Source organism: Ursus americanus, chromosome 12 (genome assembly GCF_024610735.1).
Source record: "Ursus americanus isolate L20-20 chromosome 12, mUrsAme1.1.p, whole genome shotgun sequence".
Taxonomy (NCBI): domain Eukaryota; kingdom Metazoa; phylum Chordata; class Mammalia; order Carnivora; family Ursidae; genus Ursus; species Ursus americanus.
Genome location: NC_142138.1, coordinates 67,147,633 through 67,160,822, shown reverse-complemented (window position 1 = coordinate 67,160,822; position 13,190 = coordinate 67,147,633). Strand labels below are relative to the sequence as shown.

Genomic DNA, 13,190 nt, shown 5'->3' with positions numbered 1-13,190 from the left:
GCCCATTGAAAAGGAACATGGCCGTCAACTAGGTTGTGCTACACCATTCATTCATTCATTCATTCATTCATTCATTCAGCAAATATTTCTTTAACTCCCTTACTTTGTGTATCGGTGTGCTCAGCACAATAGGATGATACTAAAGACTCAGGATGCCCTTTTGAAGAGAATCCTGCAGGATTCAAGGAAGGTTTTGCTAAAGATATTCATTGTAACATTGTTTGTAAAACCCAACAATGGACATATATGACACCCCGAATCCCTGTAAAAGCCAACAATTGGAAACAGACTTAATCCCACCTATGAATAATGTATGGTATATTTATAAAATGAAATGAAATACAGCAATTGAAGAGACTACATGCATATATTCAATAGGGATAACTCAAGAATAAAATGACACTGAAAAGCTCAGTGCAAAAGGAGATATAAAGTGTATCATCCATGTATGTTTAAATTTTTTCAAAACAATACTATATATTATTTATGGATGCATACCATACAATATATAGTAATAGAATATAACCAGAATAGTGGTTACTTCCAGGCAAGAGAATGGGACATATAATCAAGCATGGGTACATGTGGACTTACTATCTGTAAAAGAAAACAGCTGAAAACAGAACAAGCAAAAAGTTTTGTGTGGTTGTAACATTCCAGGGCCCAGCCACCATAAAAGCAAAGGTACAGATAAGGGAATAAGTAGATGAGTTCTGGCACTATTTGCAGTGACAGGAGTCAAGGAGGGAAGGGGGCTTGGCACCAGATTGGTGAGATCTTGAAGGCCAAGCCGAGAAGGGGGAGGAGTAGTTATCTCTCAGATCATAGAAAACCACTGAAGGCTTTTGAACAGGAGTGAGACTTGATGGAAACGAAAATTGCTCTGATAATCATGTGTAAAATTGATTGTCAGGAGCAAAAGGTGAACTGGAGCCCAAGGACCGTTCAGGAGTTTGTGAAACACTCCAGGCATGGGGAGATGAAGGCCTGAATTAATGACGTAAATGTCAGAATGGAAAGGAAGAGACGTATCTGAGACAATCTTGGGGGGGTGTGCAAACCTATGTGACTAATTGGATGTGAGAGTTTACAATCCTACTGGAAAGGAAAATTCTACCCACAGAACATCTCCCTGCCTTTTACAGGATAAAGTCCAAACTTTTAAAAGCGGTAGATACAAGGTCTTTACTTCATTGGGCCCCATCTCATCCTCTCTGCCCCCATTGTGAACTTTACACAATAACAGTATTGAACGACTTGAGATTCCCCCAAATACATCTTCTTGTTTCAGTCTCTGTACCTTCTGTTCCCTCGGTTTGGAAGGACTCTTGTCCTTCCTTCCTTTCCCTCCTTCTCTTAGTGAATTTCTAATCATCATTAATCCTTCAGTCCTGAGAAGGTTTTGCTGACACTGTAACAAATTCCTCCCTCTCACAAATAGTCTCTCCATTGGACTGCTTCCTTATCTTATTAAAATATCTCTTTTTTACACAGGACTGTTGGTATTTCTGTCTTCTCAACTAATTAGGAGGTCCTTATGGGCAAAAATCGTGGCCTTATTGATTCCCAGTGTCTATCACATAATAGATGATGAACTAGAATGTAAAACAACACTACACAAGTACAAGTCGGTATGAGTATAGGCTTATAAAGTTCCAAACTGGGGGTGCCTGGGTGGCACAGCGGTTAAGCGTCTGCCTTTGGCTCAGGGCGTGATCCCAGCGTTGTGGGATCGAGCCCCACATCGGGCTCCTCTGCTAGGAGCCTGCTTCTTCCTCTCCCACTCCCCCTGCTTGTGTTCCCTCTCTCGCTGGCTGTCTCTGTCCTGTCGAATAAATAAATAAAATTAAAAAAAAAAGTTCCAAACTGGATTTGAATAAGCACTTTACAATAAATAAGCAAGTACTATTATTGAAAGTAGTCACCTTGGGATGCTAGAAACTCTTCAAAAATAACATAATTAGTCAAAATAGCTTTGGAATTTCCCTTGCGCAATTATGTTCAGAGAAAGATAATAACATTAGTTTTTAGTTGTGACCCATAGAGTTACCAGTTAGAGCATTCTCTTTACTCACTAAATATAGTTCATGGTGACTTGGCTCTATACAAATTTTAAACATCACCTGCAAAGACTAGATTTGTCACTATTAAAATATATTCAGAAAAATGTGAAGGTACTCATCCCCAAAGAGTGTCTCCAGAAATGACTGTGGCTATGACTAATTAAAATAGGTGTGCAGTTTCCCAAGGTGACTGTTTTAAGAAAAACAATTATTATGTTCGCATATAACTTTTGTTGGATTTGTTATCATTTTAAACTTAGCGCATACATTCCCACAACGACAAGAGGAATAAAGATTAGATGTTATGAATGAAAGTAGGAGAAGTTTATGACCAAAGAGGTGTTTTAAAACACATGTCTTGAAGGAAGCTATGGATATAAAGTAGTCAAAACAAAACAAAATGGGAGCTGAAAATCAAGGGAAAAACTGGAGTTGGCAAACACTGAGAGTGGAGAACAAGTCAGTCTGACCCATCCTATAGCATTTTGGTGAATATTACCATGGGCCAAATCCTGTGTGAGTAGCTGAGGAATAAAGACAGACCGGTCGCCAGCAATGAAAACCCGGTATGACAAGTAGAATGTTGTGGGTTCACAGTTGATGGACTATGAGTCCTGTCCCAGCCTAGGAATGGGCAGGGAAGGCTTCTGAGAAGACCTCGACACCTGGACTAAGAATTGAAGAACCAAAAGATTAATCAGGTAAAGAAGAGCTTTCTCATGTTTAGAGGTCTAAGGCTTTTTCAGACGTAGGGAACAAGTAGAGACACAGGCAAACAATAAAGACCTGAGCCTATTCCCTAATGCGGCAAGATAGGAACAGCAGGAGCTGTGGGGATGCAGAAAAGATGGGCATTGGCTCCTAAGCCTTGTAATTGCTTAGATGAGAGAGGAAATATGGGTCAAAGAATCAGCAATGACCTCAGTATCTTGGAGCATCATGGGCTATTCTCAGATACAGAAAATGTAAGAGAAGGAAAAGGAGGTTTGGTAGAGTAGATAAAACTGGCAAGAGATCAATGTAGCTGAAAGGAGGAGAGTTATGTTTGCATAGAGCAGCCCCACAGCTGTTCATTACTTTAGGCCCTGACTGATTAGCAGGATGGAATTGCACTGAAATATATTTTCTCCTGTCCAGCTCTCCCCAAAGCTAAGCCGAAATTCTACTGTGTGCAGTTAGGTGACTAGTTCCCTAATCCCTGTCAGGAGCCAGGGGGTCATGTGGTAGTGTCTCAAAACTTGAGTAGCAGCCAAAGACTTGAAATGCCAGAATCTGCCTGGAGATGTCAGCCCCAAATGTACTCTGCAGTTTAATTACTCAACTGGACTTGGGAGTGGTCTTCCCCAGGACAGTACCTCTAATCAAATCAAATCCTACTTTATAGGAAAAATTGGCAGGAAAATATCCAGGTGATCCCATAACTATTTAGCTATTGCTATTTCTTGAAGTTTCATAATTTCACCAAACCAAAGAAAAATGGGATCCCGCAAACTTTCATCTGAATAAATAAACAAAAGAACCTCAGTCTCTGTGGCCCCATTAAAATCAACAGACCGTTAGCAGTAGAAAAACATGAATAAGGGGCACCACTAGCTTTCATTTTAGTCAAAACTAAAAATATACATAGATGTCTTTACTAATTAAAACTCAGGTAAAATTGCCTCCCAAAACAAATGTAGAATTAGGCACTTATTTGTTCTCAAGTCTATTCTCTCAGATCCTGTAGGCTACCAAACCCCTCAAAGACAGAGAGCCTATGTTGTCCATTTTGCCCCAGTTCCTCACACAATAACACATGTAAGTGCTCATGGTATATGTTTTGAATAAATGCTGAATGAGGGGCATATATATCTATATGAATTGGAGAGATGTGCATAATTGTCTAGGTCTTTTGGAGAATCCTAGGCTGAATCAGTTCAATGCTATAGATGTTGAAGAAGAGATTCTGGTGTACATATCAAGCTTAGGTTGAGCTACTCCACACATCTCACCACATAAGCCAGGAACCTGGAGGTGTGTGATAAGTGTTTGTGGAAGCAAGAATTAAAAGGAAGATTTCTTCGCAAAACAATACCTTGCACTTGTGCAGTGCTTTAGGCTTTTCAGAACACTTTGAAGTATATTATCTCATTTGATTCACAAAGCAGTCATGGGAAACAGCCAAGCCAGTCATTATTAACCCCCATTTCACAGATGAAGAAACTGAGATAGAGTTTAAGTGCCTTGCCCAAGGTCAAGTAAGTAATTAATGACAGCTGAGACAAAACTCTTGCTGTTTCTGACTTCTTATTTAGTCTCATTCTACTTTCTCTTCCTGCAACAGTAATGAAGAACACCCAAGACAATCTTAAGTGTGGACACCTCTGGGCAAAGGTCCACCAGCTTCACCATATTGGTGAAGTCCACCATATTGGTACAACACAAGCTGACTCACTGTAATCAGGAAGGCCAAGCAAGCAAATACATTCTTTGATTTAAACACATTTTTTTGAGAGCCTACCCTCTGCAAAGCACATCCTTGACTCTGTGGCCCTACAGACATGTATCAGACCCAGCCCTTGTTCTCTGGAGATCACAGTGCATTCAGGAAAGCCAACATACGAATAACATAGCTACGACAGAGATAAAGCATGGGGCTGTAGGAAAGTAGAGAGCATTGTGATTGATTCTAAGGCTACTTCATTTCGTCCTGTCCCCAGCCTACAAGATAGGAATGAACTGAGGTGGCCTATACAAACTGGACTGTAAACAGTATGAACACAGGAACCATCTCTCACTCACGTTTGTAAACCCCACAGTAGCTGGTTGTTTATCTTGCATAGAGCATGGAGTAAGTGCACAATGAAGACCCACATTCTGAGAGGTCCACCAGGTTCAGTCAAACAGAGGACAAGTTCCAGAAGGCAGGAGCTAATCTTAAGATTCAAACTAGTTCTGAGAATTAGGAGCCAGACTCTTCAACTAATTGTCTCTGCTCTGATTAAGGGTATAAATAATATAAGAAATTATAATTTGGGCTTCTTGACATATTGTTGCCCTTGTAGGAATGTGACTATTTCAATATAATTGATGTCAAGAAGAGGAAAATTTGAGATTGTCCTTGTATAATGAGCTGTTCCTCATGTGCATGTACTACATGATGAATGGTATCTTAACTAGGAATCCAAAATTCTCTGCCATCCATGAGATAAGCAGGAAACCTAGTACAGGAACACTCACTTTAGCACTAGCTAACTTAAAATTTTCTAAGTATTTTATGCTGGGAGGTATTACAGTTCAATTGCTAAGTGGATGTATACATTTATATATAATGACACAAAAAAGGATTGGCCTGTATGAACCAGGACATCTCCCCAATTCAAACGCAGCATAAATCCACAACTGTGTAATTACTAAACCACAATATTATTGGATGACTCGCAGCACTTCAGTCACTAAAATGGTTATGCAACTGTAGATATTTATGCAATGTGAAGGTGTTTTGTTCTCAGAGACTATTCAGGTGTTTCTACCCAACATTCTTATATTCTTCCCTCACAATTAGCCAAGAAATTCTTGAACAGTGAGGTCCAGGCATACAGAAAGTTTCCACCTTAAAGTATGAGAAAAATCTTCGTACTAAATGAGGACAGATCACATCTAAGTCCCCTGAAGCAGAAGAAAAGGGAACATTTTCTTATGTGGAATTCGAAGTGGGCTAAGTAAGTGTGAAGATGGGGGCATCACAAGTAAGGAAAAGAAATCCCACTTCTAAAAGTAAGCATTAAAAAATCTTCTAAAGTAATTCATCAGGAGGTAATTAATGGCTGGCAACAGGTATTTATAATAGAAGCGTACATGGCCTTAACGATAGGGTTTACTTCTGAAAACATTCTAATTAAAAAGGGAAAGAGTAATTTTATAGGAAAGTACAAATCAGTGGTGTGTATGTGTGTTAATGTGTGCAGAGACAGAGGTGGTAATTGCTGGGCTCAGAGCAGGTATCTGTTACTGAAGGTAATGACCTTGTAAAATATACAAATAGGGTTTCCAACAAAGCTGGAAGTACATCATTATTACTCATGAATGTGGGAAGGAATGTAAAATTGGAATTCAGAAGGTGAGTGGTGGTTGTACCTGATCTGGATACTAACTTGTTTTTGTTTTTAATCATTCTGATTTTTGTTAAGAAGAATGTAGTATGACTACTCTGCTCTCTTGCCTAGACAACTGGTCTAAGCATTTTTCTTTCAAAACTTTGACTTTTTCCCTTTTCTCCACTTATTAAATGTCTAAGCAAGAAAAGAAGAACAGATGCTAGCAAGACAGAGAATGGTTCCCACATTAAGATCTACATCTGAGTCCAGGAAAATACACCTCATTGCCTAAAAGGGCCCTGTGGACAGTTCACACCTCTGTTGGTTTCTTTTGCAAGATATAGTTACCTCAAAAGAGCCTTCCTTAACTGAACTTTTATGGTCTGGAATACTTGCCTGTCTACAGATGACTATCATTTTAAAAGTATTTACTAAAGACTGCAGTTGGGGGCATAGATCCTTTCTAAGGAGAGGAACGAATAGCGGGAACACAGACTGACTTATGTAAACTCCAAGTGCTGCAACTAGGAGACAGCCTTCAAGTTTCAAAAAGCAAACTATGAACATGCAAAATGTAGTGTAGTTCCTTACTCATCCACTACTTGGGGTTTTGAGGGGAAAAGGGAAGTAAGAAGAGTTGAAAAGAAGAAAAACAGAACAGAAGAGTGGGAGAGGAAGGTGAAAGCATGCTCTGGAGTAATACGCACCTGTTTAGAAGGGGGGAAGTAGCACAAATACTAGCAAAAGAAGAACCAACATGGAGTTCCTCCTTGCATATTTCCCTCTTCTCCTGAAGGCCTGGAGTGAACCCATAGCATTGCTCTAGAGGTGAGAGAGAAGCACACTGAGGACACCTCCCTGAATTCCCTCCAAAGAATTAAAAGTGCCCCAGTGCAAATCAGTTCCCTCTATCATAAATATTTATGGATAATAATAACATTTATCACATTAATAATGATAATGGCAGGAAACATTAATGGAACGCTGTCTGTTGGGCACTGTATTAAGCACTTCACCTGCTTTATTGTTTGTAATGCTTCAACCAGCTTCTCAGTAGGTATGATGATTCCCACGTCACAGGCAGAAAGTGAAGCCTGAGAAGTTGTCCAAGAGCACACAGCTGCTAAACAGAGGCACAGCCCAGGTCCATCTGGCCACCTCCAGTGGCACACAAGTGACTTCTGCAAAGTGTGTATGCCTGCCCACAGGTCTCTGCCTCAGAGATTCAGTCCCATCCATCATTTGGACTACTCGCCTGAGCACGGAATAAGTTGTCCACTAATCATTTATTGTAAGCCTGGTTTCCCAAGTTTATTGAAACAAGGGCTTCATCTCATACCTCCTTTGTGCTCCCCTACAGCGTGATGCCCAATCTCTTGCTTGCCAGCCTCCGGCCCTGGAACAACTCAAGGATTTCAGGTCTTTGCCTCTACCACTCGGATGAGAGAAGCTCAAACAATTCTATATGTTGGTTCCACACTACAACTTTTTATTTTGAAATACTGTCTTCTAAACATACCTAATAAAAGACAAAGGCAGTAGGGAAAGAACCAATTCCATTTATTTCCATATTTTTAAAATACATATATATTTATATTTATATTTTTATATAAATATAAATATAATATATATTACATATTATATGTAATATATATAATATATAAATATAAATATATATTATTAATATATATTTTTTTAATTAAAGGAAAATCCCCTATAATACCATTGCTAATAACATCTTGATATATTTTATTCAGGTGTTCCTTCATAGGCATCTTTCAGAGTCGTAATCATGATATACATACAGTTTGTATCCTGCTCTCTCAGCTAATTCATATATCATAAATCTTTTCCTGTGTTGCTGCATGGTTGTCCTATGTAATATTGTTATTGTCTGCATTATATTCCAGCATTGATGATAGGTAGAACTAGAATGCTTTCTGTGTTGGTATTGGGATCTGTATCCAGTCTTCCATTGTATTGCAGAGGCAGTGCCCGAAGACAGTCCATTCATACTGCTTCCCTTGCCAAAGACAGTGGAGTGAATGGGTGGGCCCTGCAGCACCTATAATGGATCAGCACCAAAGAATACCCCCCACCCACACTGCTGCTCTCTAACCTCACTACCCCACCTCCTACCTCTAAGGCATGTGCAGGCCTTTACCACTCTCCTTGGGCCTCTTTCCCTCTATCTGTTCCCTGTTTCCTCCCCAGCAAAAGGCCTCACTTCCCACTTCAATAAATACACCTCCTAGCTCAAATATCCCCTCCCCTGTAAAACTGTCCCTAGCCCTCCCTGTTTCTATACTGGCAGACCAACAAAGAGCTCCCCAACCTCTCTCCTTTAACCTCACAACTTAGCTCTATGCTCCCACCTTTCCTTCCTGCCCTTATTATATCTCAGAGAAAAGTCTTTCCTTTATTCCAATGCTAATCCTTCTGCATTGGCCATTGATTTCATCCCCTTCTGACTTTCCAAGGCCATCTTGCCATTCATTATCCATCTGCCCCCACTCTCACTGTCATTTATTTCTTCCCCTCTATAGGCTTAATCCTCTCAGCCAGCAATTTTCATCCAGCCTTAATGCACACATGTGTGCACACACACAATTACTTTCTATTGTAGGCTCAAACAAATTTCTCTTTCTTTCACTCATAAACCTCTTAAAAGAGTAGTTTCTCCCTTGCTGCTCTTACTTCCTCAACCCATTACAGCTTTCTTTTTCTACATTTATTGAGCATCTACTATGTGAAAACAATGGGGAAATAGATGAACAAGGCAGTCCCTGCTCCTGAGGAGCTTCTAGCTAGTGAGGAAGACAGTAAATCAAAGAACACAATAAAATAAATGCCATAATAGGGATATGTGCAAAAGGAGCCATAGAAGGCCTGCCTGGAGGAAATTAGAAAGACTTCCTAGGGAGGTGGCATTTGAGTTAGGCCTTGAACAATGAGTTCAGATTTTCCAGGTAGAGACTATACATGTATCTATACAGAGAGAAAGATGTAAGAGCATACAATTGACAGAGAGAATAACTTACTCAGAATGCTGAGAAACCATGATATTGATGAGTATTTAGGGCATCAGCTCAATTTTGGAAGAGCTGGTTCCTGATAAGACTGCTTAGAGAAGAGATGGAGAAAGACTTCTTCAGGCCAGTAGTTCTCAAACTTTGGCATGCATCAGAATCACCCAGGGGGTACTCCTCTCCCAGAGTTTTGTGGTGAGGTATGGGATGAGACTGGGTAGTTTGCATTCCTAGCGAGTTCCCAAGTGATGCGGTTGCCTTTGGTCTGAAGACAACAATTTGAGAACCACTGGCTTAGCAACTTGGCTTCTGCTTAAATTATTCTAGTGAAATTACTTTTAGGTGTCACCAAAGACCTTCAACTGTCAAATGCAATGAACTCCTTCTCAGTCCTCATCCTCCTTGACCATTTTCAGCATTTGACGCAATTGATAATTTTCTCAACTGGTCTTCCAGCTGTCAGTCTCACCTTCCTTTGTACATTCACTATACTGCAGCCCACAGGACGATCCAAAATATAAGTATAATCCTATAACTCTGTACTTAAAACCCACCAGTGGCTCCCATTCCCTGTAATTGGCACCCAGTCTCCATAGGCTGACACAGAAAACTGGCATTCTGGCCACATTTACCTCTTCTCCCTGCCCCAGTGTTGCACAGCCTATGTTCCAAGAACGTCAGACTATAGGCCAATCCCCGGACACACTGTGGGCTCATGTGCTCTTCAGCACTATATACGCACTTTCCTTTGCAGGGCATGCCCTTACTCCCTTCTTTCCTCCACCCCACTCTCCCCTTGATCTGTGAAATCCTAGCTCTAGGCCTAGCTCAAATGTCATCTCCTCTGTAAAGCCTTTTTCAGATTTGTTGTGCCTTTCCCTGAGTCCCTCTACCATTGGTTTCTGTGTATTATACACACCATTTAACAATTAGTTGAACATATGACTGTGATACTGGGACTTTGTTGAGTGCATAGTCCATTTATTATTTTTGTTATTTTCATACAAGACATTCAATATAGATGTGTTGAATGAATGTTGGGTACATAGGACACACTCAATAAATAAGTAGTGATTTAGGTAGGCACCCACTGCCTACCCAGTGGAACCTAGCAGTGGGTAGGCAGGCAAAGAGGAAGAGGACATAAAGACACACTTTGTTAATGAGCAAGAGTCAAATGTGCTACCTCACAACCACCTGACTCTCTGACTGAGAGGTTGAACCACAGGCTTTTACTTCGCATGACTCTCTCTTTCTTTGATGACACGCCAGTTTGTCAGCTCCATGGACTGGGCAGTTATGCAGCTGCCTTTCTTTTGGCAAAATACTCTCCAAGGGACTTATCCAGAGCTAAGGATCAACATCTGTGGAGACTGAGCAGGAAGCACTTTGGTTACTTGGCTTGGTGAGCATACCACCAGCAGGCAACTATTTACCTTTTATTCCTGTCCTACTGCTAAAGGAATGCTGGAGATTCTCTGCCTTTAGGAAGAAGAGATCCTTTCCATGCTTCTCTCGCTCTTGCTCTCTCTCTCCCTCCCTCCCTTCCTCTCTCTTTCTCTTTCTCCCTGTCTTTCTGCTTTGCCCCTGTACATTCTGATTGCTGTGGTGACCAGAAATAAAACAGGCCTGGATTTCTATGTGACCAGCTTGCATTCTCCTCGTTCCCTCATACCATCATGTTAAGGAAGCATCTAGCAGCTAATGAGCTCAGAACCTCCAGGCCTTTTGTCACCTAGCCTTTTCCCATCTCTGGATGCAGATACCCCTATGAGAGTAGCCATTTTTCAGTGATTTGTATGTGCTGGGTGTTTTGCCCACATGATCCCATTAGATCCTCACAACATTCCTGCAAGGTAGATGTCTTTATCTCCATTTAACAAATAAAGATGTAACATCAAGTATCCAACTACATGCAAAAAATTTTTCTTTTAAGCCACGCAAATAAGTTAAGCCACCCAAAGAAGTTAAACAAATTATCTAAGGTCAACAATCTAATAAGCGGTAGGGGTAGGATGAATAAGTGGTAGGAGTAGATGAATCCATATTGTAATAATTCCAAAGTCTCTATGTTTTCCATTATTTATGTCATCTTGGAGAAATGAAAAGGCTATAAGTTATAGAGTCAGCCAATGTCACAGCAGGAATTAAGTTCAGGGTGTCCTGATTTCCAAGACAGCCTACAAATATCTACTATATTGAAGGAATTGTTCAAATGGGTATGTTTGATGTTCCAAGAATTTACAAAACTTAAAAAATACATTGAGGCTATAATGTGAAAATGACCCAGATCTGGAAAAGCTGTCTAATTAGCCACCAGTGTCCCTTGTCTCAATTCTCCTTGTAGTCAATCGTCCCTTTCAGTTGCAAGCACCTAAGGAGACCTGCTTCCCTATCCCCTAAAGTAACATTTACCTGTGGTTCAGACTCCCACTCAAAGCAGTGTTTTAAAAATCTTCCCTTCTTCTTTTCCTTCTGGAGCACAAAGTATGACCAAAAAGGAGGGATAAGACCATGACTACAGGCACAACTAGTTTGACAACATATAAATGATTGTTTATTTATAAAACAATGCCAAATTCAATAAAACAATGATGTTTCTTTTTTCTGGTCAACTTGACACTTAAAGAGTAGGTTTTCCTGAATATTTTCCTATTCAACTGGTGCTCTTGGCATTGTGAATAAACAGAGCTGATGATAACATCCATCAGAGAGCTAAGCACACAAAGTGGGTGATAAAGTCAAGAAGAAGCCGAAAACACTATTTACCACGGATAAGCTGCCAAGAGTTGGCGCTAGATTCTAAGTGGACACTGGCTCATCCATCTTCCCCCGTCAGCTTTCCACCCCAACAGTGTAATGTCTGCTTCAGCACTCATGACAAGAGAAGGAAAGCAGGAGAGGAGAGCTTAGGGAGTCAAGCACAGGGGATGCATACATAGCATAGACAATCTGACTAAGATAAAATGCAAAGACTTGGTGATAAATTCTTAATGAATGCTATAAGAGAACAAAGAAGAGTATTTTAAAACTCAAAACAATCAACCAAATAAAGGTCATGCTCTAGGAGAGCAAGTAGACACAAATGATTGCTGGGCTTCCTTTGAGCAACATTTTGTTTCGTGTGCTAGCCTACCTCAAGCCCAGCTAAGGAGGTTTTAGAGTCTATTGTTCAAAGACTTGGAGTTGTTTTCCTCGGATTCTTCCCAATCCTGTATTTTCCTTGCCTCTCTTTTCAAAAGTAGGTTAAGGATGTTCAGATTTCCCTCAAGCATCTGAATGAGTTAGTCACGATTACAGTTACATCTTTTAAATTGCCCAACCCGTTGAAAGGCTGCCATGAAAGGAGCTTCTACAAACACAAGTGGACTGTGTTTTTCATTTTCTTATGCTGCAAAATGTGAATGAGGAGTTACCTCCAAGTGTGTGATTAGCATAAAAGGTGCTGAAGGAAAGAGGAGGTAGGTGGGCTACTGTCTCAATGGAAAATGTTGCTATTGTTCCTGCAGGAAACAGGTACGTTGAGACTCAAATAAGGAGAAGCTTTCTCTTTTTTTATTTTTTTTATTATATTACGTTAGTCACCATACAGTACATCCCTGGTTTCCGATATAAAGTTCGATGATTCATTAGTTGCGTATAACACCCAGTGCACCATGCAATACGTGCCCTCCTTACTACCCATCATCAGTCTTTCTGCTAACGAATGTGAAAGGGTTTCACATAGCTCAGGGTACATACTAAATGCTCAAAATTTGTTTGCTAGGTTGGAATCTTCTCCATGATCTACTCAGTCAAGTAACCAACGTTGACTGTCTCTGTTTCCTCACTATCCACACTTCTTATGTTCCTCTCGTAGCTTGAATTTCAGCTTCATTATCTAACATGGTGTTTCTGAACCTTTTTTCCCATTATTGCCCTCCTAAAGAGTCTTTTCAGACATTTTTAAATCGCTCTCCCACATGACATTTTAATACCACAGACAAATTGTTTTATCAGTTGATGTTCTGTGTTCATATCTG

General features: G+C 40.3%; 1 protein-coding gene across 2 annotated transcripts in view; it reads left to right on the top strand.

Annotated features, from left to right (window-relative positions):
• Nucleotides 1–13,190, top strand: part of LOC148109209 (uncharacterized) — a 40,913-nt gene that overhangs the window by 598 nt on the left and 27,125 nt on the right. The window contains exon 2 of one of the 2 annotated variants that reach the window (XM_087866335.1): nucleotides 6,340–7,672. The exons of the other annotated variant lie outside the window; for it this stretch is intronic. Within the exon in view, the coding sequence (XP_087722461.1) occupies nucleotides 6,340–6,363 (24 nt within the window). The 3' untranslated portion in view covers nucleotides 6,364–7,672. Of the gene's footprint in view, nucleotides 1–6,339; nucleotides 7,673–13,190 lie in introns of those variants that run through there. 2 annotated transcript variants of the gene reach the window in all.